At 43.2% G+C, this 26394-nt stretch overlaps 3 protein-coding genes across 8 annotated transcripts in view; 2 read left to right on the plus strand and 1 right to left on the minus strand.

Annotated features, from left to right (window-relative positions):
• Window positions 1-9961, plus strand: part of MPZL1 (myelin protein zero like 1) — a 35553-nt gene extending 25592 nt beyond the window's left edge. Inside the window, 2 exon segments of the mRNA XM_065741878.1 lie at window positions 1799-1904; window positions 6460-9961. Coding sequence (XP_065597950.1) covers window positions 1799-1904; window positions 6460-6561 — 208 coding nt within the window. The 3' untranslated portion in view covers window positions 6562-9961.
• Window positions 9962-12559: 2598 nt separating this feature from the next.
• On the minus strand, window positions 12560-19077 carry MPC2 (mitochondrial pyruvate carrier 2). The gene is made up of 5 exons (XM_065741931.1): window positions 18866-19077; window positions 15909-15949; window positions 14408-14492; window positions 13302-13413; window positions 12560-12802 (listed from the first exon to the last, which is right to left on the minus strand). Exons 1-5 carry the CDS (start codon window positions 18969-18971, stop codon window positions 12766-12768), a joined length of 381 nt encoding a protein of 126 aa, XP_065598003.1. The 5' UTR covers window positions 18972-19077; the 3' UTR covers window positions 12560-12765.
• A 469-nt stretch (window positions 19078-19546) lies between these two features.
• Window positions 19547-26394, plus strand: part of DCAF6 (DDB1 and CUL4 associated factor 6) — a 69543-nt gene continuing 62695 nt past the window's right edge. For 3 of the 6 annotated variants that reach the window (XM_065741889.1, XM_065741891.1, XM_065741893.1), the window contains exon 1: window positions 19547-19776. In XM_065741889.1, coding sequence (XP_065597961.1) covers window positions 19683-19776 — 94 coding nt within the window. In that variant the 5' untranslated portion in view covers window positions 19547-19682. The remainder of the gene's footprint in view (window positions 19777-26394) is intronic. The other 3 variants (XM_065741892.1, XM_065741894.1, XM_065741895.1) reach the window with 2 other exon arrangements.

Genomic DNA, 26394 nt, shown 5'->3' on the forward strand with positions numbered 1-26394 from the left:
CTTTCTCTCGTCTTCTCTGATCTCTTCTCTCTCTTTCTCTCTCTTTCTCTTCTCTCTCTTCTCTTCTCTCTTCTCTCTTCTCTCTTCTCTCTCTCTTTCTCTCTCTCTTTCTCTCTCTCTTTCTCTCTCTCTTTCTCCTCTCTTCTCTCTCTCTCTTTCTCTCTCTCTTTCTCTCTCTCTTTCTCTCTCTCTTCTCTCTCTTTCTCCTCTTTCATCTCTCTCTCTCTCTCTCTCTCTCTCTCTCTCTCTCTTTCTCTCTCTTTCTCTCTCTTCTCCTCCTCTCTTTCTCTCTCTTTCTCTCTCTTTCTCTCTCTTTCTCTCTCTTTCTCTCTCTTTCTCTCTCTTTCTCTCTCTTCTCTCTCTCTTCTCTCTCTCTCTTTCTCTCTCTTTCTCTTCTCTTTCTTTCTCTTTCTTCTCTCTTCTCTTTCTTTCTCTTTCTTTCTCTTTCTTTCTCTTTCTCTTTCTTTCTCTTTCTCTCTTTCTTCTCTTTCTTTCTCTTTCTTCTCTTTCTTTCTCTTTCTTTCTCTTCTTTCTCTTTCTTTCTCTTTCTTCTCTTTCTTTCTCTTCTCTTCTCTTTCTTTCTCTCTTCTTCTCTCTTCTCTCTCTCTCTCTCCCTCTCTCTCTTTCCTCCTCTCCCCTCCCCCTCTCTCCTTCTCTCCCCTCTCTCCCCTTTCCTTTTCCCATTCTTCTTCCTGCATATTTACAGTCTTAAATCTTCATAGTTAGACTTACCAAAGGATAAAGTATGATTGTCCAGTGAAGAGGTGGTCTGCTTAATGTCACAGTCCTCATTTGTTTGTTTCTATACTTGCTTTGTACACCATCTTCCTACAAAGATTGTGAGGAAAGGATGCCAAGAAGGTTGTGGTAGCAAAGGGAGCTCATATGTTTGCAATCAGGGAGGCAACTTTCTTTCTTGGGTGCGTGGGGAACAGAAGGTAGACCTAGCATTAGAAACACAGTATGACACTACCCAGAAGCTACTGAGGTTAACTTTGACGACTTATATACTTACTTCTGTGGTATTAATTTCTCTGTTTGTCATTCGCTTGTTTTCATTTCAGTCCTTCTCTCAATGAATGAGAAGAAGCAAGCACCAATGAAAACTAGCAACCTTATTTTAGAAGTGTTAGTTCTCACCAAAAGACATTTCTTTGGGTTTTCAAACAAGACTTGCCAATTTAGATGTTCAAGTAGCCTTATCTGGGCACATAACATAAATGTCACTTGTAGCTCTGAATCACTCCAGGGACTACTGTCTGTTGTGAGTGGGCAGAATTATTTTGGAACTGTTGCCCAAAGAAAAACAAGGGAACTAATGAGGAGTTTGCTAGAAAGTACCTTGGGTAGTATGGAGAGCTTGGGGCTCTTGAAAGTGTTCACTTTAACTGTGGCAATGGTGTCATGCTTGCTTCAGTAACTGGGCTATTTATCTAATAGCTAGAATATAATTGTTGTTAGTTGAAACCTATGTGAATATAGGTACGTGGGCTGTGAAGTTTTAGACTGGCTGGCTTGAATGAGAATATTTAGGAACAAGAGTTTTGGTGACCTGTTATCCAGTGTTTGCAGTTGTCTCTCTCTTCATGTTGCTCACCAAGTGAGACTAGGAGAAGGGACACAGAAACAACTAGGGAAAGATGGATAATTGTATGTGTTTATTACAGAATCCATTATGTTCACTTTTACTTTGGCGTAGTCTGCCATTTTCATCTTGCCATCACTCGTTTTTTGTTTTTGTTCTTTCTTTTGTTTCTTTGTGCCTCTTGAACATTGTCGTGCTCTGCCACCTCGTCAGCTGCGGTACATCTGAGAGCTTGATGTCACCAGTTAAGCAGGCTCCGCCGAAGTCGCCCTCCGACACAGAGGGTCTGGTAAACAGCGTACCTGCCAGATCACACCAGGTAAACTGCTTCCTGCTGCTTTCCGGAGCAGGATCCTCCTGGAGTGTGGGGGAGATGGTATAGAAAAGCTGAAGCAGGGTGGGACATATGGTTAGGTGCTGTCTGTTAAGGTGTGGGGGTAGCTGATTTGAGTGAGAGATAGGTGGTGAGCTTGGACTAGTGAACTCTTCTCTCAAGCATTTGCATTTGAAAGAGTAGCATTTCGATATTATTTGAGGTAGATTTTTGCTCTTTGTGTACTAATGTATGAAAAAGGTGGTTCTTATCTTCTGTGTTAGCATACACAGTTGGTAGCAAGTCAACTATGAGATCCTGAAGATGAGGAGTTTGTAGCAGGTAGCTTTTTTGTGTAGAGATAACATTGTCTGCTAGATATGTAATACCCTTCAGAACTGCCTAATCTGATCTAGGATTGTGCAGGGCAGGAGTTTTACTTAATCTCTCATTGCTGTGAAGGTTTATTCTCTAAGTGGCATGTACTTCCTTTATATGAAAATGAACCACATGCTCACCAGTGGTGATCAGTCTTAAGTTGTCTCTTGCTGATGAGACTTCTTTTCTGCTGAAGCACTTGGCTTTTGTGGGCTTGAAATTATGAAACCTTATCTTCTTCTTGCTGGTGTTGGTGAACACTGATTTTTCTGTGTTCCCGCTGATTTTGAAGGAAGAAGGTGGCTTTTACTCTGACTAAATATCCCATGAGAAAGCAGTCAGAAGGGAGAGGGCACTCATCAAACAGAGATTCAATGCAATGTGCGATTATCTCTTTACAAGATTTTCTTATTTGCAAGCTGGTTCTTACCTCTTGTGTACGCTTAGCAGTTTTCCTGTGAGATATGGGTCCTGAGTGGTTTTAAGTTCAGAAGAGGCTTTTTCATAATGTTATCTTGCAGCGAGTGTCTACAGAGTAGTGTGTGGACTTTGAGCAGTTTTAAAATCAGTGTTGACACCTAATTTCTTGTCGAAGTAATGGAGGTGTGTGCTAATACTACATAGGGGAAAAAATACAGTGCTAAATGAGCTGGATAAGGTGAATATCTCCAATCTGTTGGCCTTAAAGTCTGTTTGTGAAGAGTTTCTTATTCTTGACAGGTGCGGTACTTCCAGAGCACAGAGTTTTTGTTATGTAGACCCACAAAGCTACACAGTGACTTTAGAAAACAGTTAATCTCTGAACCTGAAGGAGATACAGTCAAGTAATAAAGTTTAAAAATGGTTCAGATTTTGACAGGAGTGGATCTGTTAATAAGAGTCTGCCTTTAAAATCTAGATAAAACTTGTCTCGTTTTGTCAGTGTTCACTGGATTGACTCAATTCCACTTGTTTTCACCGTTCCTTCTTTCTCAGTAGATATGTTCTGTCCTGTCAAATTTGTGTGTAGTGTTGCTTTTCCATGTCATCTTCTACAGTGACTCATACTCTAACATGACCACCATTTGGATGAGGTAGGAAAGAATTTCTGATGAGGACATGAACTAAATGCATTTTTTGGACAGATATCCTTGTTTAGCTAGTAATCTGGGTTGCAGCAGGCAAACTGAAAAGCAGATGTATGTTGTACAAAAATATGCCAACTCCAAGGTGGTTCCCATAGATTTTTCTGCATACTTAGTGTCCTTTGAAAATTTGCTAGTGGTTATCAGCCCTCACGTTTTCCTAGCAAAGCTTGTCCATTTTTTGTAATTGATCTTTTTTTTCTTCTCTCCCTTTATGTTAGGGTGGTGTTCTCTGGTGGAATGAAAGATGAAAACATCTTGTTAGATTCTCCCTGATGGAGCTCCAGAAGCATGTTGCAGTAGCTTCTGAAGTATGCTAGTGAAACTGGTTGCTTTTCAGCTGCAGTGAGGTGGTATCAGCTCAGGTAGTTAGTAGATGTGGGAGAGACATGTGGAGCTCATCTCATTAGAGTAGAAGATCAGCTGGCAACAAATCGAATAGTTGGAGCACTGTAATAAATTGTTGCTCCTTCTTTTCTCCGTTCTAGTTAATATTCCATTTATTTAGGTGATGATGAATATATCTAGACAATAATTGGATTTGGATCAGGTGACCACACCAGTAAGCCTCTTCATCATCATCTGACATTCTGGTTGCAGCAGGGTAATTATATTTCACCTGGCATAGAATAATAATTGTGATAAGATGACTGGTCCCAAGTGAACTCCCGTGGTAGGAAACTGACCCATCAGGATATTTGGAGCAAACTCGAGATGTTGTTCTGAGTACTTTATGCAGCTGTAGATTTTTTGAACTTATACAAGGTGCCATAGAGCAGAATTTACCATTTCCTTAAACTTTGGCTTCAGGCAGGTGAGAATTCCTGAACTGTTTACAAATAAACCTTAGAGTCACTTTGTCTTAACATTTTTGTGGACACCAAGCTTTAATTGGAGTTAATAACATAATCTAAATCCAATCTCAGAGACCAGTACAACATTAGAGCTAATAGTGCTGGAAAAAAAAAAAATTTATAACCAAACTCTAAATTTCATCTTTCCAAAGACATCTATTTCTTTTTTTTAATATCATTTCTTTAATCTTTTATTTATATTCAGCATTTTATATTTGCTTACAAATTTTCTTCCTCCTCCTCCCCCCCCCCCCAGTATTTTTTTTTGTAACTTAGGAAGTGCTTTACCTAGAAGGAGGACAGTTTGACTTTGTATTGCTTCTGAAGGAGAACAAGGCATTTAGCAGGTGCATGCTTTATCATTCCACTGGAAGGGAAACAGCTGTGAAAAAGTGTACCTATGGTCCTTCAAGGATCTGCTTTTCTGAATAGGAAATATCTTCTTATCTTTGGCCCATAATTGCTTTGGAAGATAAATGGAATTGGAGAGTGGCAAGTGGGAGAAATATCTGTGAAGGCTTCTCTCTCAAAACTAAGGGAAACAGAAATGGACTTAAATGAATGAAAGAATTTTGAGGCAAAAATAGCTAGAAAACCCTCAAGGAAGATCCATCCTTGTAATTTTTCTCCTCTTCCCTCTACCCAACAGAACAATCCCTTTTTCTCCTGTGTGCATAATGTTTATGTGTGATCTCTCCACTTAGATAGTTTGGTAGGTGGTCACAGCCTTCTGCACTGTGTTTATTTCAGCTGTGGTATGCAGAATGGGACCTGCAGGTCAGAGCTTTCCTTAAAGCTCCCATCTATGGCATTCCAGGCCACAGTCCCATCCTTGGCTCATCTGGAGTAGCTACAGCTTGCTTTCCTGTGGCTGTGTTTTGGAGGATGTGGTGCTTTAGGAAAGGGCTGGTGCATTTGCTTGCTCTGCTGAAAAAGGTGGTACTTTAATGTCCTCCACTCAAGCAGATAGAACAAAGGTATGTGGCTGTGTTGTAGTCTTTTCTAGGGAGAGCCTGGGAATAACTGTCAGTGCTGGGTCATGCTGAACAGACTGTCACAAGAAGGTACTTAATATACCTGACGTGTGAAACTGTCAGATCACCGAATATCCCAAGCTGGAAGGGACCCACAAAGGATCATCAACTCCAGCACCACCCAAAATTCAAACCCTGTGTCAGAGTGTTATCCTGATGTTTCTTGAACTCCGGGCACGTGCGGCCGTGCCCACTGCCCTGGGCAGCCTGCTCCGTGCCCACCGCCCTGTGGTGCAGCACTGTCCCTCACCCCCAGCCGCCCCTCCCCTGACACAGCTCCATGCCGTTCCCTCGGGCCCTGTCGCTGTCACACAGAGCAGAGCTCAGCGCTGCCCCTCCGCTCCCTGAGAGAGCTGCAGCCGCCATCAGGCCTCCCCTCAGCTCTGCTCTGCGCTGAGCCTTGCCCTCCAGACCCTGCCCCATCTTCAGAGCCCTCCTTTGGATGCTTTCCAATATGAATGATGATCTTAAGTAGTTCTCTTGTTTCTGGGTCTGCACCGTGCCTTGAGTTGGTTTGTAGCAAAGGGGAATCTTGGTGGCCTAACTGAACAAGGATTTAATTCTATTTTTTTCAAAACTCTGAGCTGGGCTGTTTTGAAAGTGAGGTAAGAATTCTGCATTTACTGAGCCATTTTAGTATTTTCTGGCTTGCTGCTGTGCAAGCCTTGATCCCATTTGCTTGGCCAGTAACTGTGGTGTCCTGAGGTGGTTGCAGGTTTATTCTCTCCTTTGTTATCTGAGTGGTACAGCTGTGCTGAGAGGACATGGCAGTACATTAAGTACACTCGATTATCTACTGATAGATCTCTAGCATAGTTTCTCCTATAGAATATTAAATCTGGCATGCATCTGACTGAGCCAAGTATATTTCTTCTCTCTACAACATCTGAAAATTGCTGCTTTTCAGAATAAATGATTCTAGATTTAGCTTTTTTGTGGGAAAGCAAGCAGTCGTAACAGTATTAAAGGGAGGAAATGTTTGGCACGCTCCTGTCATGAGTAAGGTGGCACACTAGAGGTCATTTATAGGTGAGGGCTCATTCCACCTGCTTCAAACTGTCGCTAACAGTGTCATTAAAGCTGTGTAGTCTTGCTGTACCCCTGCAGAAGGGAGGGACAATATGACCTATTCTGAACAATACTGATTATGTTTTTTTATTTCTCTTTCCAGGGCCCAGTCATTTACGCGCAGCTAGATCACTCCGGAGGACAGCACAGCGACAAGATCAACAAGTCAGAGTCTGTGGTCTATGCTGATATTCGGAAGAACTGAAATGCAGTCCTATCATGTCTATAGCAAAACACACATTCAGACTGATTTGCTTAAACAAAATTTGACCCAGAGAACTCACATGTGGCCTTTGATGCCTAGGCTAGGACCAATGCATGTGCATACAGAGGGAAAGATATATATGTATTGTGTGTAAATAGTCTATTTAATCGTAGAGAAGTGAGACCAATGTTGCATGTTGAAATGCGCTAAGAATTCTGCTTATAAATTGCCAATATTCTTTTTTGTATCTTGTACGATGAGAGAGAAAGTGCAAACTCACATCACAATTTAAGAATATTTTTATTGTATTAATGGAGAAACTGGAAGACGCCTGAAGATTCTAGATTGAGCTGGAGATTTTTTTTTGTTTATAGGGCCTAATTTCTTTCACTGTTGTTGAGGTGAGTATAAAGAAGGTAACTTTCACAGGGTATTCATATTTTCTTGGTAAGATTATCAGTACAGAAGTTGCCTTCTCCTATGAGGTAGACATTCTCATTTGGCCTTGTAAGCAGAATTATCACTCCTAGCTGTCAGAAATAGATGTCTTACCTCTGTAAGTGAAGGAAATGTTTAGACCTACCAGACATGTCTAACACAGTTCGCAGAATTGTTTACTTATGTATTGAGCCTTATTCAAACTTAGCCCCTTAAGGTACAGGGATAGTGCTGATCTAATGAATTCTGTAAAATTGTAGTTTACCTGTGGAAACTGAAGAGCTAGTGAGTTAAAGGGATAAGAAACTGTAGCTCTAGGTGGCTGAAAAGTTCACTGAAAGATTCTGAGGCAATGAATTGTGTCTTTCTCAAAAGTGTCACTTCATATAAGCACAAAAAAGGGCTCCAAGGGATCTGGAAGTTCAAGTATTCCCTCACCTCCCTCCTCACTACTCCACTGCTTCTCTGCCTTTTCTGAAAAGGTGCTTTATCTGTTCCCAAAAACCTTTAATGGAGACTGAGTGACTTCTGGGAGAAATCTGGAGCTTTACTTGTTTTTAATTTAGTGTGTTTTTCTTTTTTTTTTTTTTTTAATAATCTTTATTTGCACAGAGTGATGTGGAGGGCAGTTTATTTCCTTCTTCTTCACAAGTCTACTACTTAAGTAATATAATTTTCCAGCTTCTTGTTTGTTGATTATACTCCTCATAAATTGTTAGGGATCCCTGATTCTTTTCTGCTGAAGAGGATATTTCTTTAGCTATCCCATCTGTAACCAGAAATCTGGTGTTCTGATCTAGAAATGGCACTCCAGCTGAGGTCTTTTCAGAGTAGCATATAAGAAGTAGGATTTCTGTTCTGTACATCCGTATATGGTGTTAACTTTCCACTAAAAGCAATTCATTTTTAGTTTGATCTACAGTAACCTCTCAGATTCTTACCCATTTCCTAGTTTGGTCTATTTCACAGAATAATTTACAGAATGGTTGAGGTTAGAAAGGATCTCTGGAAATTATCTGCTCAAACCCAGGTTGTGTTTAGCTAGAGTAGGTTGTCTGGGACTGTGTCCAGTTGGATTTTTAGTATCTCCACAGATGGAAACTCTTCTGACTCTTTGGGTAACCTATCCCACTGTTTGGGCACTTAGAGTAAAAAAGGGTTTCCATGTGTGCAGGTAGAATTTCCTGATGTTTAACTTCTGTCTGTTGCCTCTTGTTCTGTCTGTGAGTACTACTGAGAAGAGTCTGGCTTCCTCTTCATTTTTTTTTCTCAACAAATCTGGGAAGACAAACTTTATATTCTTTCATTAGAATCATGCTTGACTGGTTGCTTAACACTTGCTTTTGTTAGAAGTATTGCTAAAATCGGAGTGAATCCTGCTGCTGCTTTCCCTATCAACTGGGCTGCTTCTTCCAAATATTTGTTTTACACTTTACACTGCAAGAAACGGAAGCTTAGTTGATGGAGAACCTTTGTTTTGATCTGCCTATGCTCATTGCTGTGCATTACCACCTTTCTCCCTAGACATTTTAGAGTAAAAGGGAGAAATGTGATGAATTTAACTATGAAAAACTTGGTGCTACAAGAAAATAGGGCTGTCTGTCCTTTGCTCTGAAGTCACTAATTGTTTCTGTGGGGTTTCTTATTTTTCGTTTGACTGTTTGTTTTGGGATATTTTGAATAATCTGAGCACAGTTGTGCTACTTCTGGTGCTAACTATAGCAAACGTAATTTCATTGCTTTTCTTTAGGTACGTATATGTCCATATAGCCTATACAGAGAAGTCTCATTGCAAGCCTGCCTAGATTCAGGCAGCCTTGTGTGTGAAGTCAGATTAAGGTGTGAGTTATTTGGTGGGTTTTTTGGTAGCTTTTTTTGTTTGTTTTGTTTTGTTTTCTTTCCTTTTTAACATGGAACTTTATTTTAGAAAGAAAGAAATTCCCTTTCCCACAGGAATAGTAGAAATCAGTCTCAAGTATGATGGACAGCTTCTTTGGGCTGCCTGTTCCTCTGCTTTACCACCCTCTGAGTGAAGATTTTTCTTTTAGTATTTAATCTAAATCTCCCCTCTTTTAGTTTAAAACTATTCCTCCTTGTCCTATCACCATCAGACGATATGGAAAGTTGGTCTATCTCCTGTGTATAAGCTCCTTTTAAGTACTGGAAGCTCCCTTTAAGTACTGTAAGTTCTGGAAAGTCTCCAGAACAAGAAGGAATTTAGATTAGATGTTAAGAGGAAATTCTTCACTCAAAGGGCAGTGAGGCACTGGCACAGCTGCTCAGAGTTGTGGATGCCCCATCCCTGGAGGCACTCAAGGCTGGGTTGGATGGGGCCTGGGCAGCCTGAGCAGGTGGGGGGCAGCCCTGACCACAGCTGGGGTTTGGGGCTCGGTGATTTTTAAGCTCCCTTCTAACCCAAGCCATTCTGTGATGCTATGAACTTGAGGCAGCATGGGACAAAACTTTCTGTCACTCAGGTTGTGTTACCTTGTTGATCTGGATATGATAGCCTGTGCTGATGAAAGAGACTCATGCTTAATTGGTCTACTTAGTAAAGTCTCAAGTGATAGATAACTTCTAATTTCCTTGATGGGTAGCAAGCAGAGATTGGAGACAGACAAAGTCATCAGACTGTGATGTTATGGTGACCTGAAGTTCAATCATGTATCCTCTACTGCTATTCTCTTAGTTCTCTGGTGCTGTGTTGCAGGTGGAAAGCAACAGCATATACTTAAAGGAAAATGAAATGTATTGTCCTTGGCCAGTTCCATTACTGCTAGCTCATTTTTAGGTCTGTCTGTTTTGAAGACTTGCTGCTTGCTGCAGCCCAGCTGAAGAGCCAACTAGATTTTTGAGGCAGTAGCGAATGACAGTTAGGTGAGCAAGCACTCATGGGTGATGAAGCTGGAGAAGGTCTGTGTGATGTAAAAGATTTACAATGAATTCTCTGCTACGAGGGGGGGGGGAAACAGGCTTTTACAGGTACAAGTGACCTTATCCGCATTGTAGGAGCGCAGTTTGGGAGTGCCAGCTTGGGCTCTGGCTGCTGAGCCTGCTTGCACCCCCTAGAGACAAGAATATGAATGGCATCAGTCATCTTGTCATCCACACTTCTGAACAGAACTGCGAAATGAAGAGTTTTGTCTCTGCTAACAGTGGATATGTTCTTCCTTATTACTGATCAGCAGAAATAGATTTTTAAGGCTATTAGGTATAATTATACTGACGTAAGTAAATCAGTAGCTATACTCAGTACGTCAAATCTCCAATGCCTTTTTTGTCTTCAGCAGTTGTTCTGTGAGGGAGATCATCAGCATGTTCATTAGAAGGCACTTAATTAAATTAAATTAAATGTTAATGAACTCTTTGAGTGTGCTTATTAAAGAGCCACTACAGATTGGCAAATATGTCCCTATTTTGAACTACATGATGGTAACCGGTGACCTGCAGGGTTTTGTTTTTCCTTGAAGCTTTAGTGCTGTTTCAGTTTGTGACAAAATGAGCTGAAAATGAGTTTTCAACTTTTTTAAACCTGTGAGAACTGCTTAGGTAACCATGTTTCTGGTAACTGCAGTAAATGTATATATGCAGTTTATAAGCTGCATTGCTGTAGAGTGGATTTATTGAGGTAAGATGCAGGCCATTTGATTTATGACCAAAATGCTTTCAATCTGTTTTGAAATTTTGTCTTGGAATTTTACATTAATAACGTATCTACCAAGGACTTCAAAGACAAACTGTTCGTACAGGTGATGGAATTATTTTCTCTTTAAAACTGTCGAAGCTGAGAAGGTGGGTAAGGCTTCTGGGCTGTGGCTATAGCCCTGTGGTGCTAATATTTAGGTAACAAATTACAAAACCATGTAATGATGCTCAGTTCTTTTACTCTTTCGAGGCTTCTCTTTCCCTGCTCTTCTCTGCCCTAAAGCTATAAACCCTTTCATTTAAAGGTGTTTTTGCACTCTGAAATGCAAGTTCGATGCCTCTTGAGATCAGTGTGCTGTGCAATCTTTTCTATCTCCCTACAGTGGCAGCTCTTTTTATGTGTGAATATAATTAGGAATACAGACTGGATACTTTTCATAAACCTCCATCTTGGAGGTATGTGGAAGAACTAACACCTGTGAGACAGGTGTATAATCTGTGTGAGGGAGGTAGATATGCATTGCATGGCCTGACTACATAAAAGCCTGTGTATCAATGGTTCGTGCTTTTGCTTTTACAGACTCATCTGGAAAGTTATCCTGGATATTTTTTCTTGAATGGACTTTCATGTTTTCTGTTGTAATCTTGTGAATATTTTAATACACTTATTCCCCCCCCCTATTACTGGTCTGTTGGATGAGTCTCATCTTGTCATGAACTGGGAAGGGAGGGGGGGGCTGAAATATACCACCTCTCTTTCTGGTAATATTTTTTAGTTATTTCACTCTCTGTCAGCTCAGCAAACACACACAGCTGGAGAGTTCACTGTTTGAGGTGATACCCTGACCACTATGAAGAACTAAGATATGCAAGTGGAAATGCTTGAGGTTGCAGCACACATCTCCAGCAGAGTACAGCTAGGACATTAACAGCTTTCTGAGGTAGGACAGCCTCTGGAGAAGGGTATCTGGTGCAGTATCAGGCACGTGTCTTGAAATGAGGAAATATGCTGTCCTGCAGTAATACTCTGCGCTAGATACTTTACACACAGGGCAAGAAAGGTGAGGACTTCAATACCACCACAAGGTGCTGGAGCTGTTGTTAAATATAGAACAGTTTCTTCCCATCTCCACCCTTGCCATGTGGGAGTGGTACCTCAAATTGGATTGGGCAGACCAGAGAATAAGAGGCCTTGTCAGCTTCAGCATTCAAGGCATTCATGTTACTGAGAGCTGAATACAGAAGAAATTGCTCAGTTCTTTTTTTTTCCCCTGGCTACCAACTCCTAGCTTTGGAGGAAGGTCTCTGACAGCGTGCCAGAGGAAGTTGATGACTGTTCTGAACACAAGTGCCTGATACAAATGGACTTCTGCAATTTAATATACAGCTTTTGCTATGAAGCTGTTTCATGGTGCTATGTTTTTGTCTTTACAGGAAATTAAGTAGAGAGAGAGGTTGACCTTCAAGGAAGGTCTCATTCATAAACATGCCACAGACGGGAGCAGACCACTTTCTCCAAAGCTTTGGAGAACTGACATATACAAGTTCCGTGAGTGCACAGCTTCACAGAAAATCTGTACATACTTAAGGAGGGTGTGGAAAGTGAATAACAGATGGTTTTTTTATATTTGTACTTATATGTGTCCATCTTCAGCTTGAGTTGTAGGGGATGGCAGAACCTAAAAAAGAAGGAACTATTTTAAAGCATGGTGAAAGCCCCACACAGGTGTCACCATGATGTGGAGGTATACTTCTGTCTGGGACTCTGGCTAGCAGTTACAATACCATGTCACACCAGGCTCTGTTCAGCAGTCAGGTAAGGTGAGGCCCAACAGGTAATTCAAGGCACAATCCACAGTCAGTTTCTTTTAAAGAGACAGTGTGAGTTCTCTGACATACGACAAACAATTTTACGTACATTTAAAAGGTTGCATTTTATTTAAACGTTCGGAGATATGTTGTTATTTGCACTTAGAAAACGCATGTTCTCTAGACTTTCAGACTTCCTCTTTCAGTTTCTAAGAGGACAAAAATATTAAAATTAGTGAAGCTAGGTCCCGTGGGAAAGGGTTTGTGCGTTGCTGGATTTCACCTGTGGAGTTAGGCATCTTTTTGCAGTAGCTACTCTTGTTGTTTTGCTTTCAGCTCCTGATTGTACCTATTGGAAAGAAAAGCAGAGACTAAGGGTAGAGCTCCAGTTACATAACAGTGTCTTTGTAACAATCTGTTCTGTAAGGGAAATTCAAAATTACAAAGAACTTGAGGGTAGAAACTCAGGATAGGATAGTTTAATTTATGTAAAAAGCTCCCAATTAATTGCTACGTTTGCATTATTTTGTCCAGTACTTAAGAAGGGAGAAAACTCCAAATGATCCCCTCAAGAAATAACCAAATTTAAAACAAATAAACAAACTACAGCTTACACAGATCAGTCCTGTAAAAAAGTGCTGTAGCTGTAAAGAGAATATTTAGAAGCTTCCCTGCCATTCATCCAGAAAATGAAAGATGTAGCAAAATGTAATGTGTAATTAATGCTCATTTCCTCTTGTCATTACAACAGGCAAAAGGAAAGCTGGTGGAATTTGTAATTTCATGATTAAGATTAGGTGATGTGAGTGTTTAATTACAGCGTGCAGGTAGCCCTTCTCAATACATACCTCCATATTCGGAATAGTTGCGAGCCGCCAGCACAGCCAACAAAGAAGTTCACTGCAAACAGGCTCCAGTTTTTAGGAATAATAACTAGAGAGTACCTTGACCAAATAAGGCCTGTTGAATGAAAAGGAAAGTTAGGAGACATTACATCTTTGTCTTTAAAGTATTCAGACATCCCCTCAGTTTAGGAAGGGAGTCACGGGCTTGTGTAAGTGCACCAGTCTTACAATGTTGGACAACTGTTTTTCTTACATATGTTTCTCGGTTAGAAGCATAACAAATGCCAGCGAGAGAGACACAGGTATGTGCTTCATTTTTCCACCATGACATAACTGGACAATAACATTAATCATAGTCCTAGAATCAAATAAAGATTCTCTGTACTCTACAGCAGTTTAAACCTTAATACCCTGGCACAGCTGCAGGGTAGTGGCATTTTGCTGAAGTATATCCATTTTGCTGCACCCATTTGGAGATCACAGAACATATCACACAAAGCACTAAGCCAGATATCAACATTAAGTCCACAGAAGGAAGAAGGTGGCAGCTGTGGTTCTCAGCTTTACCTGCCACAAGCATCACCCTTGATAAAATCTGGTAGAAGAACTTAAGTATAGAATATTGGTTTTGGCAGTGTGGAAACTCATGGCAGACAGCAGTGCAGTGGCCTGTACAGCACTGCTCCCAAGCTCTTGTAGCACATGGAAATTCTTTCCATCTAGCATTGGTTAATCCCTTTGAATCCATTCTAAAAAAGCCACCATATTCTGGACTGGTTTCAAAATTTCTCGAACTGAACAAAGTAGAAGAGTTTATTTCCTGGAATGAAGGGTATCATTTGTACCTGAAGGGACCAAATTCACATCCTAACTCAAAGCAACTTGTTCTGGACAATTCAAAATTATGACACTTGTAGAAAACTATCAGATAATGACAGAACTCTCATAGATTTAATAACAAGTGTGTATTACCAGGTAACAGTGACAGTGGCAGTTAGCATATTGAGCCTTTTCTATGTAAGTGGCTTTGTGCTGACAGAATACAAAAAGGAGTGGATACAGTTGTAGGGGAGGTGTTGTGTACAAGCACAGAGTACCACTGGCCTTACCTGTGGCCATTAACACTGCAGACTGTGCTGTGCTGAGCTTTTCTGCCGGTCTGGTCATATCAGCCATTCCAGCACATACCAAACCCTGCAGAAAGAAATTCATTGAGTTAATCTAGTACCAAGACCTAACAGATTAAGTGGTTCAGAAGGGGAAGACGCTGTATAGCTCAGTGCTTATTCGTGCATTATGCAGGAGATGAGATGTGTGAGCCAAGTAATTACTCTTGGAGACCCTGTACACTTATCCTTTGTGGAAGAAATAACACGGTTATGGAGGTTGTGATTAGCTTGCAGTAAAATCCCAGGCAACTTTTCATTAGTTTAAGCACAAGCTTAATTCAAGCACAGCTGCTCTTAAGAACAAATTGGTTTTCATGCAGCAAGTAGAATCTTGTTTAAATAGAAAGACTCCTCTTTCTAATGCTCAGTTAGTAAAGATGTACATGTGAAGTCTTCTCTCAGCTTCATCCAAGGAGGTAGGAGTGATTTTTTGTTGTTGTAAATATAAGTTCAATAAAAGCAGGCAACTCCTCACTGCAGTAACAAATAGTTGACTGTCTTCCTTGAGAACGTTCCTCGCAAATACACTTCTTATTTATTTTGTTGTGTTACTGTCTTACTTACTTATTTTGTTGTGTTACTGCCCTCTACTGGAAACACAATTTGTTGTTCTACTACAGGCGTTTGGAAACAAAGTAATTGAACAAAAACAGCCTAGAAGCTTTTAACTCAATGACTGCCATTAAGGGCTACTTTAGGCTCCACTCAAGAGATCAGTTTCCAAGGGCAGAGGCTTCTGCATGCTGCCTCATTTAGGGGGTCGGTTTTGCTGCAACGGTGTCACAGAGGTACAGATTTTCAGGATTTTCAGTCCGTTTGGGTAACTGCAAGTCACCTTGCCATCACTGTGTAGAAGAAAAGCCATTTTAATTTCTCAGTGAAGAACTTCACTGGGAGCACAGATCGGCCTTCATGTACCTTCACAAAACAACCAGCAGGAGCACATTGTGTGAGAGACTAAAAAAGGCAGAGGTGAACCACAGATAGTGCAGCCCCCATCCAGACTGACAAAGAAAACAACCTACAGTGTAGAGCATCACATGTTCCCTGTGGCCTTTAAGAAGCTGGTGTTCACAACAGCAGATTTATGAACCGCTTGGCAGTAGGAAGAGGAGATTGTGTCGATACATGCTTTGAGAGTTCTGAATTACAACAGTTCATGCCTACCTTAAGCAACAGCGTGTGCTCAATAAAAGAGAACTTATTAAGTGAAGCATACAGCTTTCCCAGAAAGCACTGCTTCTTTTACCCCTGTATCCCCAGAGTGTTGCACTACACAGTTTTTCAGGCCAATAATGTCCCTTACCATATACTAAAAATCAGAGCTTTGGCATCAAACCTTTCTGAAGGCTCATGTACCTGCTGGGAACTATGGCTTGCCAAATGGGCTGCTGCAGATTGCCCTACGATGAGCAGACACGAGTTGGCATCTTATACTTACCCATTTCATAATAGGTGCCCAGAAAAAGACTGTCTTGGGACCTGAGGGAAGAATGGGGGGAAAATTAAATTACTCAGTGAGATGTGGCTGTTTTAATGCTCATGGTAAGTTTTGAGTTATTGGTGATTTTTGTTGTTGTTGTTTGTAATGATTTTTGTTTGGTTTTGTGTGCAGGGTATTTGGTTTTTATTTATTTATTTTTTTCAGGAGAGTGAATTGCAAGATGATATTGTGTAATTGTGCATGCGTAGTGCTTTACCACCTAATACTTACATTTCATTAACTCTGTGCATCAGCTTGCATTTGCACAATCAGCCCACCCATTTTTGCAACAGATGAGGAAGAAAGATTTGTATTTCTACTTTCAAGTACTGCAAGACACATTTATTATGAAAAGACTAGGATCAGAATGGGAAGAATGAAAACAGTTTCTGTATGAAGATTAAAACTTACACTATTACCAAACTAACAGAACAAGAGTTTGAAATCTTTGTCAACTGAATCTTGCAAACTAAAACCATGAACTATTTTTTTATTGGCACTGTAATAAGTCAGACCCTTTCCAAATCACAACCCATCTCTTCTGGCTACAAAAGACATCCTACACAGCAGCATCAGATGGTTAAAGAGAGAGAACAAATTGCCAACAAGTAGCACCATATCCTCATGGACCTCTGAATGAGCAGGTCTTTAACTTCCCACCTCAATATTCTGCCAATAGTCAAATGAGGATTACAAGGATATAGAAAGGATAAAAATCAGTCTGGAAAAACATCTCTCATGATTATGTTTATCCTACAGTGGTGCAGAAATAGCAGTTGGTTGGTTAAAACAAAGTACTGTAACGCTACACCTGCAATGTGCAGAGTGTCAGCTGTGCCAGACATCATTAATCTAGGAATACTGCTCCAAGTCTTTAAGGAGAGACCACGATCCAAAATATCCACTGGGGTACAGTCAGGGCACTGGGTCTGATTTTATCAAAACACATCAAGTTTAAGGCACTGCTAGGCAGACAACATGTGAGATGAAGCCAACTTTCAGCTATAATATGTTACATATTATGAGTCAAAGTTTTAGAATATAAACAACAAACACTAGGACATTGGTTGCTTGCTTTTTATGTGGGCTAATATGTAACTAACAATGCAACGTTACAGTAACCATTTATACATCCCGTTTTAGGCGCCCTTGTGTTTAAAGCCAAGACTTGGAACAACTAGCCACCAGTAAGCAAGCACATGTAAAGCAACTTACAGCATGAGGAATAAGACTTACTGTTACAAATATCAGTTGTTCCGTCACCTTAAAGTCAGCTAAGCCCTATAAAAGGCATGACTGCAACACAGAATGCAACAAAAACTAGCTTGGCAGGTTTGCATAAAGCCCTAAGAGCCACACTGCCTGTGACAGTGATCAAGTTTCAGATGGCAGCCAGTAACTTCTAAGCAGATTGCTTTTCACCTTAAGAACACAATGTTTCTCCCTATGACTTCTCTTTTTCCCCATGATGCAAATTTCTTAGGCAGCTCTTCAGTATTTCTGCAAATGCAGCTCTTTAGAAATCCATCTTACAAGATAAGATGTAATTACTATCACTCACTTTCTATCGAAGCACAAGTTCAGATTTGGAGTTGTAGAGAACTGGGGGGTGGAGAGGGTATAAATTATCAATCTGACATTCCCTAAGCAAGTAGCAAAATTGTCAAGACATTAGTTTTTATTAGCATTAATAGATAACTTGGTAATTTAAAACTAGTGACTATGAACATAAGAAACAGCTGAGGACAAGGTGTGAAGACAAGTTGGTTATAAGAGAGGGCTGTTAAATCCTGCAAGTGGAATGCTGACCCCAGAGATGTTCCAGTGAGGGGGACTCCCCAACCAGGGTAGGCTCTTCCTAGATCCTGACACTCAGAATTTCTCAAGGTCAAATTGTACAGCAGCACCTCAAAACCAGGATGTTACCAGAGTCTATTATGAACACTGCATGCGTAAATAGAAGTTTACTTTGTATTAAGTGTATGAAGTGTTTGTCCTGGGGAGCTGAGTTTAGTCAAGCCAAGGGAACCCAGGAGGACAAAGGAGGCAGAGTATGAGCCTGGCCCAAGCCTGTGTGGTGAGAAGAGCCATGGTCCCTGCACTACAGCAGTTGACATGCCATGCCCCAAGCCCTTCGCTGTCCTCCAGCAGCTGTGCTGTGCGGTGCCAGCCAAACAAACAGCTCTTCAGAGCTGGTATTTTCCTGGAAGCTTTCTTTGTGCCAGGAAAGAAGCAAGCATTGTTTGTTCTCTTGCTGCAAGCGATTTCTAATTTCACGATAGCGGCACTTGGTGTAATTCCCAAATGAGACTAGCAATGTGGTTATCTCCAGGAGATACGACGTCAGCCTTTCGTTTCTAACCTACTTCGGCACAGTCAAAGCAACATCTATTGCTCAGGCTTCTGAGCAGCAGAGGCTTTGATCCCTGTTTGTTTTGTGGCTTTTTTCACCAGTGCCACCGGTACGTGGCTTACAGCTGTGACGTATACCTACATACACGGTACGGGCACCGTGTTTACATCGCTCCAATGGATTAGCTTTGGACAGCGGCAGCTTTCTCGGCGAGAAGCCACGGCACGAATTCCAGGAGGGCACCGCTATGGGACGGAGCGACGTCCCGAGCACCAAAGTCCACTGTGGCAGCACACATCCCAGCTGGGTGAAGAGTCAAGGATGCGGCGCACGGGAACCAGGCAGCGTCCTATGGGACGCCGCGGCTTTATCTCGCGTTCCGCGGCCGCCCCGCGCGGCCTGTTTGCACGGCAAACATCAGCGACGCGGCCGCCCCGGTGACACGCTCCGGGCCGGCTGAGGGCACCCCCCATCCCCCGCCAGGCAGCACCGACCCCTCGCCGAGTGGAACTCGCCCCAGCGGCTCGTCCCCGCGTCCCCCCACCCCGCTCCCTGCCGTTACCGGCCGGGTGGTTGTAGAAAGGCCGGAACCGCGGCGGCAGCATCAGCTCGATGCGGTCGAGCAGACGGTGGTAGGAAGCGCGCAGCCCCGTGACGGCGGCCGCCATGTCGGCGCAGTGAGAAGGCCCCGGGTGACCGGCTGTCAGCGTGCCGCTCGGTCACACCGCCGCGGCTCCGACCCGCTGCGACCCGCCGTCCTTCCGCCACGCCCCGCCCTCGCAGCACTCACGCCGGGGGGCGGAGCGTTGGAATCCCGAGCTCTCATTGGTGGCTTGGGCAGGGGGCGGGGCGGGGGCGAGGGCTCTGAGAGCCGCGATTGTCTGGGGCCGCCTCGCGCGGCGAACGGAGCCGGCGCTCTGAGCAGAACGCGGCCGGCCTTCTTTGGGCAGGGCGCGAGCGCCGTCCGGTGCCCGGCTCAAAGATGGCCGCGGAGGCGGCTTTACGCCCCCAATCAAGATGGCCGGCGCGCTAAACTCTCGCCCGCGACCGCGCGCCCGGACCTAAGATGGCCACCTTGTGGCTTCACCGCCCCAGCGACGAGGCGGGGCTTCCAACTCTCGCGAGAGGCGGTGCGTACCGGAGCACCGCCCCTCACACCTCTCCCCCCTCCCCACCCGCTCGGGAAGGCGGGGCGCCATGGGGGCGAGGCGCCATGGGGGCGGGGCGCGGAGCCTCCGCCGGCCCCGCCGCCGCTGTTTCTCGCTCGCTGTGTCCGCCGCTCTCTCTCGGTCGGTGCCGCGGCGCGGGCCGGCGCCGGTTTCCATGGTGATCTCGCGGCGCGGCCGGCAGCAGCGGAGCGCCCGGCCCCGCGCGGGGCCATGTCCCGGGGCCGCTGCCCCCACCTGCTGTGGGACGTGAGGAAGCGGAGCCTGGGGCTGGAGGAGCCCGGCCTGCTACGGCGGCACTACCTGGGTAAGGGCGCGGCGGGGCCCGGCCGCAGAGTTGCCCCTCCCGCCGCGAGGGTGGGGGGAGGGCAAACTGTTGCTCGGGGCCGCCCCTCACGGCCGCCCGTGTCCGCTGTCGGAGGGCGGTGGGGCGGCCGCGTTCGCCGCCCACGTGAGGGAACGGCGCCGGCGGTGTTCTGTGGTAATGGCGGAGGGTGCGTGCGTGCCTCGGAACCCCCTCCCCCCACCCCCTCTGGGCACGGGGCTGGATGCGTGGCTGCTGTTAACGCGAGCCGTCGCGGAGCTGTCGCTTTGGTGGGCTCGTTGGCAGCGAAGCCCCGGCTCCGTGCCCCGGGGTGCAGCGATTCCCGCTCCCGAGAACAGCCGTGCGCTGCTCGCCGCGTCTTCCGGGTGCTGCTGGAGCACGGCATCCCGGGTTGGACCCACCAGGATCACTGAATCCAACTCCTCGCCCCACCCCGAATCTAGACCCCATATCTGACAGCGGTGTCCATGTTCCTTAAACTCTGTCACTTTGGCCGTGCCCTCTGCCCTGGCAGCCTGCTCCGTGCCCACCGCCCTGTGGTGCAGACCCTGTCCCTAACCCCCAGCTGCCCCTCCCCTGACACAGCTCCATGCCGTTCCCATTCCTGAGTTTATGACGATCTATGCAGAGCGCTGCTCCTGTGCAATTCCAATTACAAACGGTATCACTCTAGTGTCTGGAGTAAGATCTTAATGTTAGGGTTGTTGACTGAACCTGCATGTCTCCCGTAGCATTGTAGCGTTAGGACATGTTCCCTGGGACTGGCACCCTGCTGGATTCGTGCTAAGATCGTCACTGTTGGTCACAAGTGTTCATTCCTTACACTTTTTAAGGAATGTACACGTTCTGCTGTTAGCGTGTGGTGAGCTTGTCTTGTAGAACCAACACATTTGTACTCAAAATGGTATTTACTGCTTTAATGCACCCACTGGTGGTACTGCTTGTCGGGGGGGTCTGCTTATGTCTGGGTTTAACCCATGGCAGGCATGTTGTGCTTTTCATGTGCAGTTCTGGCGTGTTCTCCTTTCCATACATCAGCAGCTGTACATAGAATTGTTGCTGTGTGGATGGAGGCTGTGTTGAAGTCAGGTGGGTGATGGTTCTTGTTGGTCCTCCCCAAGCACATCTGTCCTGGGAGTGAAGCTTGTATCTATCAGGCTGCTGAAGCAGCCTGAGAGTTAAACAAAGGCAAGGCAGCCGTCTTGGTTTGGCTTAGCAGGAATCCTGTGAAACAGATGTATCATCCATGCTTTTATTATTTTTTTTCCTTCTCTTTTTTGGTAAATTTGTCAAAACGGTTATACAAAATAAAGTAGGCTCTATGTATTTTTTGCTGCTGGCCACTTTTTTCAGACAGCAAAGCAGAAGAAAGGTCTCACAGCAAAAACCTAACAACGCAGTTAATAATGCACTGGAAGACACATTGTGTTTACCAATGATAACTGTACAGAGAACCATTGGCTAGGATAGTATCATTATGCTACCAAATAAAATACAGGGAGTACTTAGGTGCCTGTGTGTTGGAGGGATATATCTAAGAACAAACTGTTTCTTATTTACTCTGCGTTTTGGTTTCATGTGAAATGGCAATCAAGTGGCACTCTATTTATAGCCCCTTTCAGCTCTCAAAAACAGCTGCTCCAAGAGGGATCTGCACATCATATTGTGCCTCCCCATGCAGATGGCTCACTCTGAGAATTTATATCCTTACAAAACTGCCTGATTTTGCAAGATTTTCCAATAGCTGCCCTGAAACGTGGTCATTTTGGGACAAAGTTGCAAAGTCTAGTCCAGTGGAAGTAGGCAAATATGTTTGTGCCTGGGATGTGCCCTCTGGACATCATCATCCATTAGGAATTCTCTCTGTGGTGCTAGAGGGAAAATCAGTATATCTGTGGTAGCTACGTTTTCTTCAGCATTTGTAGGCTAATTAGTCTCCATTTCAAACAGTGCTTGCATCTGAAGTGTCCAGAGAAAGCCAGGCTGCTCCAGGAGGCTGGCAGAAGCACTCTGTGCTCTGGTGCACTTTGGCCTTCATCTTAGTCTGATGCTGATGGGAGGAATCCTACTGCTGGGTCCTGGTGGAAACTGAGCTTCACACTCCTTTGTTGTTGGAAGCATCGCAGGGCTCGTACATTGAAAAACAGTGTTTGTAAGCAGTAGTATCCTACTTAAGTTCTGCTTTGAAACTGGCAAATGAATTTAGGGGAACAAATTCAGAGACGTTCTACTTTCCTAAGTAGTCCTGAATCAGTTCTGATAGCAGCTGAAGTGTTGGGTGTTACCAAAATGAGAGCCTACATGTAGGTTAACTATAGCGTGTAATTATGTGTCTGGAGCAGTAACAGCCTGCTGTCCTTGTAAGAAGGAAGTGGATCCATAATTCCTCTGAAGTATTTAATGTGACAGCTTTATTTGCTTTCTGTGAGGGTCGTGCTGCTGAGGCTCCATGTGGCCATGAAGAGGACCGAAGACTTCTTTTTAATTAATTATTTTATTTTTAACTGTCAGAGTGGGTTATCTGCAGGAACTTTATTAGTCTAAAGTAGTTTGCAGGGAGGGATCGATTGCAAGGTTTTGCTCAGAATGAATGTCAGGAATTGTGCTTGAGACAGTGAGAGCGAGTTTCTGGATAAGTAAATTCTCCCTGGCCTCTGATACTCTTGCTGGCATCAGGTTTTCTACCACCTTCTTTTGTAGTATGAATTTTTAGAGCTTTTGAGATTTGTTAGAGATGATAGTGCTGTGGTGCTGCCTGCTGAACTTCACCTATTCAAAGAAAGCTCTCATATGCTAGGGTATATTTTTGTCAAGGTGTGTGGTTTATAACACTAGTGAAAATGCTGTTTTGTAAGAATTAGGAAAGGTTTGAGATCTGCAAATTAACTGTAAGCAAACCAATAGTGAGGTTAATTGTGGTCAAATTTTGTTAACCTTCAGCAGCTTTTGCTACAGGAAGGACTGGAAACATATCATGCAAATAGTTCAGCAACCTCTCCGGTTTTCTAATCAGGCGTCGTTAGCTCCCCCTCTGAACCAGGGTGTGCGTGGCAAAGCTGAAACTCATCTCAGAGTGGAAGCAGGTCTGCTTGTAGGTAGTGCTGAAGAGCAAGGTGGCTAACCCCAGCAGTTTTATTGTGGGCTGTTTTACAGTTGGTAACACTGGCAGTTTGTACAACCAGTAGTGGCTTACTGCAGGTGGGTAGGATTGGGCATTGCTTTAAAGTCAAACGGCTTTCAAGGTAGGAGCTTTGTAGCTGATGCTGCTGCAGACTTGGAGATAGTCACAGGGTATTTCATGGGCCCTTCTTCTTTAATTCTTTTAATTCTTTGTATTATACTTTTGATGTTTTGGTATTTTCAGGTGTGCTGTTACATTTCATGTCTTAAACCTCTTGCATTAATTTTCTTCTCCAGCATAAATTAAAGGGACTGTATTTGTCACAGCTAAAAAAACAATAATTGGGAGAGGTGTTTTATGCTGTTTTTCATTCTGTAAATCTGGCAAGTTAACTGTTGCCTGAAAAAGGAGCTCTATAATTTCACCTGTTTGATTGCTTTTTTAATGTAAATGGCTAAACTTGCTGGTCTCATCTTCCACTGCGCTTTGTTCTGTGCCCAGGAAGCCAGCTCTGTGCTTTGTGATGTGAGACTGACTGAGGGCTTCAGACAAGACAACTGAGCTCCCCAAATTTGTTTTGTCAGCGATGTTTTCTGAGTAATAGAAACTGCCACAGTCGGAATTGAAATTTTCAGGATAATGAATGAAAGAGAGGAAAATACATCTTTGGAACAAACCCAAATACCTTTAATACGCCCAGTCTGTTATACCTCTGGCAGGAAATTTGGACTGGCCATTGGATTTTCAGTGGTTATACAGAGGAAGGCATACCAGAACACCGCAGGAAAAGAATGCTGGCTTTTTAATTATTAAAATGCTGGAGAGTAGAGTGATTGGTACCGCCTTAAACTCGTTATGTTTTGTTGGTTTGTTTTTCTGTCAGTAAGAACGCCATGCTTAGGGAGTCTTGTCCTCTAAAAAAATACGGGTGGGCAATTGGAAGAGCAGTGTTATCAAGACATGTTGACAACAAATTGGCTTTGGAGGATTTTAATGAAGAGAATATGTCTGGAGCAAATTCTATGTTACTGTCTCACTGACGCTGTTACCAGATAACAGAAAGGCACAGTGCATGTGCATATCAAAAAACAGAGTGTAGCAGAATCGTCTGGGCAAGGCAATACATGATGGAAAGCTGATTAGCTGTTATTTGGTACATAAGGGGCACTCACTACAGAAATAGCTATAACCAGTGTAACCTAAATTAAGAGGGTTTCATGTGCTGGCTTTCTACATTGGTGAAGTTATTCTACGTTATTCCATCTGTAGATTAATTGAACTATGCAAATAGAGACACAGAAACTGGTTGCACCTGAAAGCCTGAAAGTAGTCCACAGCACAGTGCCACATGGCTGTAAATTCACTACCTTGTCCTGCTGCTGTCTCAGTGATCTTTGCTCATAGATAATGATGCCATTGGCTTGACCTCCGTTACCTCTTCCTTGTATACTCCTGTGATTTAATTGTTAAGTTTTGTATTACTGTTTCTGTCTCCTTATTTTTGTCCCATCCTGCTTCTCAAAGCAGAAATTGCAGTGTTGGCAGTCACTTCAGTTTGTTTTCTGTTAAACAGAAAATTGATACTTGGAATATAGGATTACTTGGTGCTTTGATCACTCTGTTCTGAAATAGGAGAGTGAGATTGATAGGAATGCAGCTTCAGCTTATATCTATTAATTTGTGGAAAAACTGATTTTCTGTGCTTTGGAAATACAAGAGTCTTATTAAGTTATCTACAGTTTTGTCACCTTTGCTTGATACAAGCTAAGCTATGCCAGTGAACTTTTTTAAGGGATTGTATTATCTGTAATAACTGTGCACTGAGCGTTAATCACACATGTTCATGGTTGCCAGGAACATGTAATTATATATGTATATATATAGTTTAATACGTAAGTATATGTCATGGTGTGCTGTAGTCCCAATGCTTTGTGTATTTGATTAGACTGTTTGAATTACATTCAGTCTTAGGATTCAAATATTGCTTGTTTCATATAATTTGGAGTCTTAATCTTCCCATGAGGACAGCTGGAGTCTATAGCTTCGTGTGCACTTTATGTACCTTTCATTTTTCGATGGCAGTACTTTCATTAGAAATTCATACAGCGTGCTTTTAATGACTTTCTGTACAGAATAAATGTTTTTGCTTTGTAAATGACTGCCTGTTTCTTGATACAGAGTATTTCAGACAGCTTCATCGTTCTGTTGCACCTTGATCTTGTGATAATGAGTCTAGGATACATGAAAGCTGTCTCTTTCTGCAAAAACAAATTGTGTACTGGATTTGTACGTAGGTTCCTCTGAAAGTAATGCCTCCTGCATATTTCCATGGGAACTACAGTAGATACAAAAGGCACAGCAATACTGTTTGATAGAGCATGTGCTTAGCTACAAATGGCTGTTTTTCAACAGTCATTAGTTTGCACAGATGAGCTGATCGAGATACTCTTCATTCTGTGGTGTGACAGCTGCGCATGGCTGCCCAGAATGTGGCTCGTCTCTCATGTTGGTAAAACATGCCACACGGTGCGTCACTGTACTCACATCTGCTGATTGGTCTCCATCAGTGCTCAGTAAGTGTCAATGCATGGCAGTGGGTGGTATCTTTTCCACATGGATGAATTCAGTGACACCTCTTTGCTCTGTATGCGCTTCCATGTCAGACGCCGTCGTGTCAGACTACCTCTCTGCTGCCATCTGTTACACACAGACAACGTGTTACAGAATGCTGGTGAGAAGGTTCAGCCTCTACTGCCATCCCACCAACATCCATCTCTGATGTTGTGGCCAACAGTATAACAGAGGAGGCAGTACTTTTGGAGCAGACACATGTTTCAGGATGGAGCAGTGATGTAGGAGATCTCTCTAGCTATCCTTTTTCTATTTTTTTTTCCTTTTCCTTCTCTGTAGTCTTCCTTTGGTTGGGTTGTTTCCATTAATTGCATGAGGTCAGACCTTTGAGCCTAAGTGTGTAGTCGCTACTAAAATGTTGCACTGCAATATGATGAGTTGTTGTGACTTTGCTTGTGGTTCCTGGTCTTCTTTGATTTAAGTGTCCCTGAAATAGCCCAGTGGGATATAGCTGATCATGTATCAAGAACTTGTTGATACTTGAAACTAGTCTCATCCTGGCAATGAGGAAGAAGATCAGTCTGTTATAAAGTATGCCAGCCTTCAAAGTAAGCTGGAGTTTTCACTAATGAAGTGGAAGTCTCAGCTTTTTCTTGTCCGTCTTTGAGGTTCAATGAGTTACTGATTCAGATATGTCACAAATGCTTTAGTGTAGCTTGGTTCAATAAATACTGAATATAAATACAGTGAAACAGAATCAGATAACCACCACTGAATTTTAATGTATTTCTTGAATGGAGTGCAAGCTTTTCTTGGAAGACTTGAACACGTAGATGCTGCTGCTTTCTATTTAGCAGGTGTCCTGGGGAAGATGAGGTTCATCCTTCTTTTCCCTGTGAACTGAACGT

Source organism: Cyrtonyx montezumae, unplaced genomic scaffold, assembly GCF_038088225.1.
Source record: "Cyrtonyx montezumae isolate F1298 unplaced genomic scaffold, pur_monq_1.0 scaffold_3, whole genome shotgun sequence".
Taxonomy (NCBI): domain Eukaryota; kingdom Metazoa; phylum Chordata; class Aves; order Galliformes; family Odontophoridae; genus Cyrtonyx; species Cyrtonyx montezumae.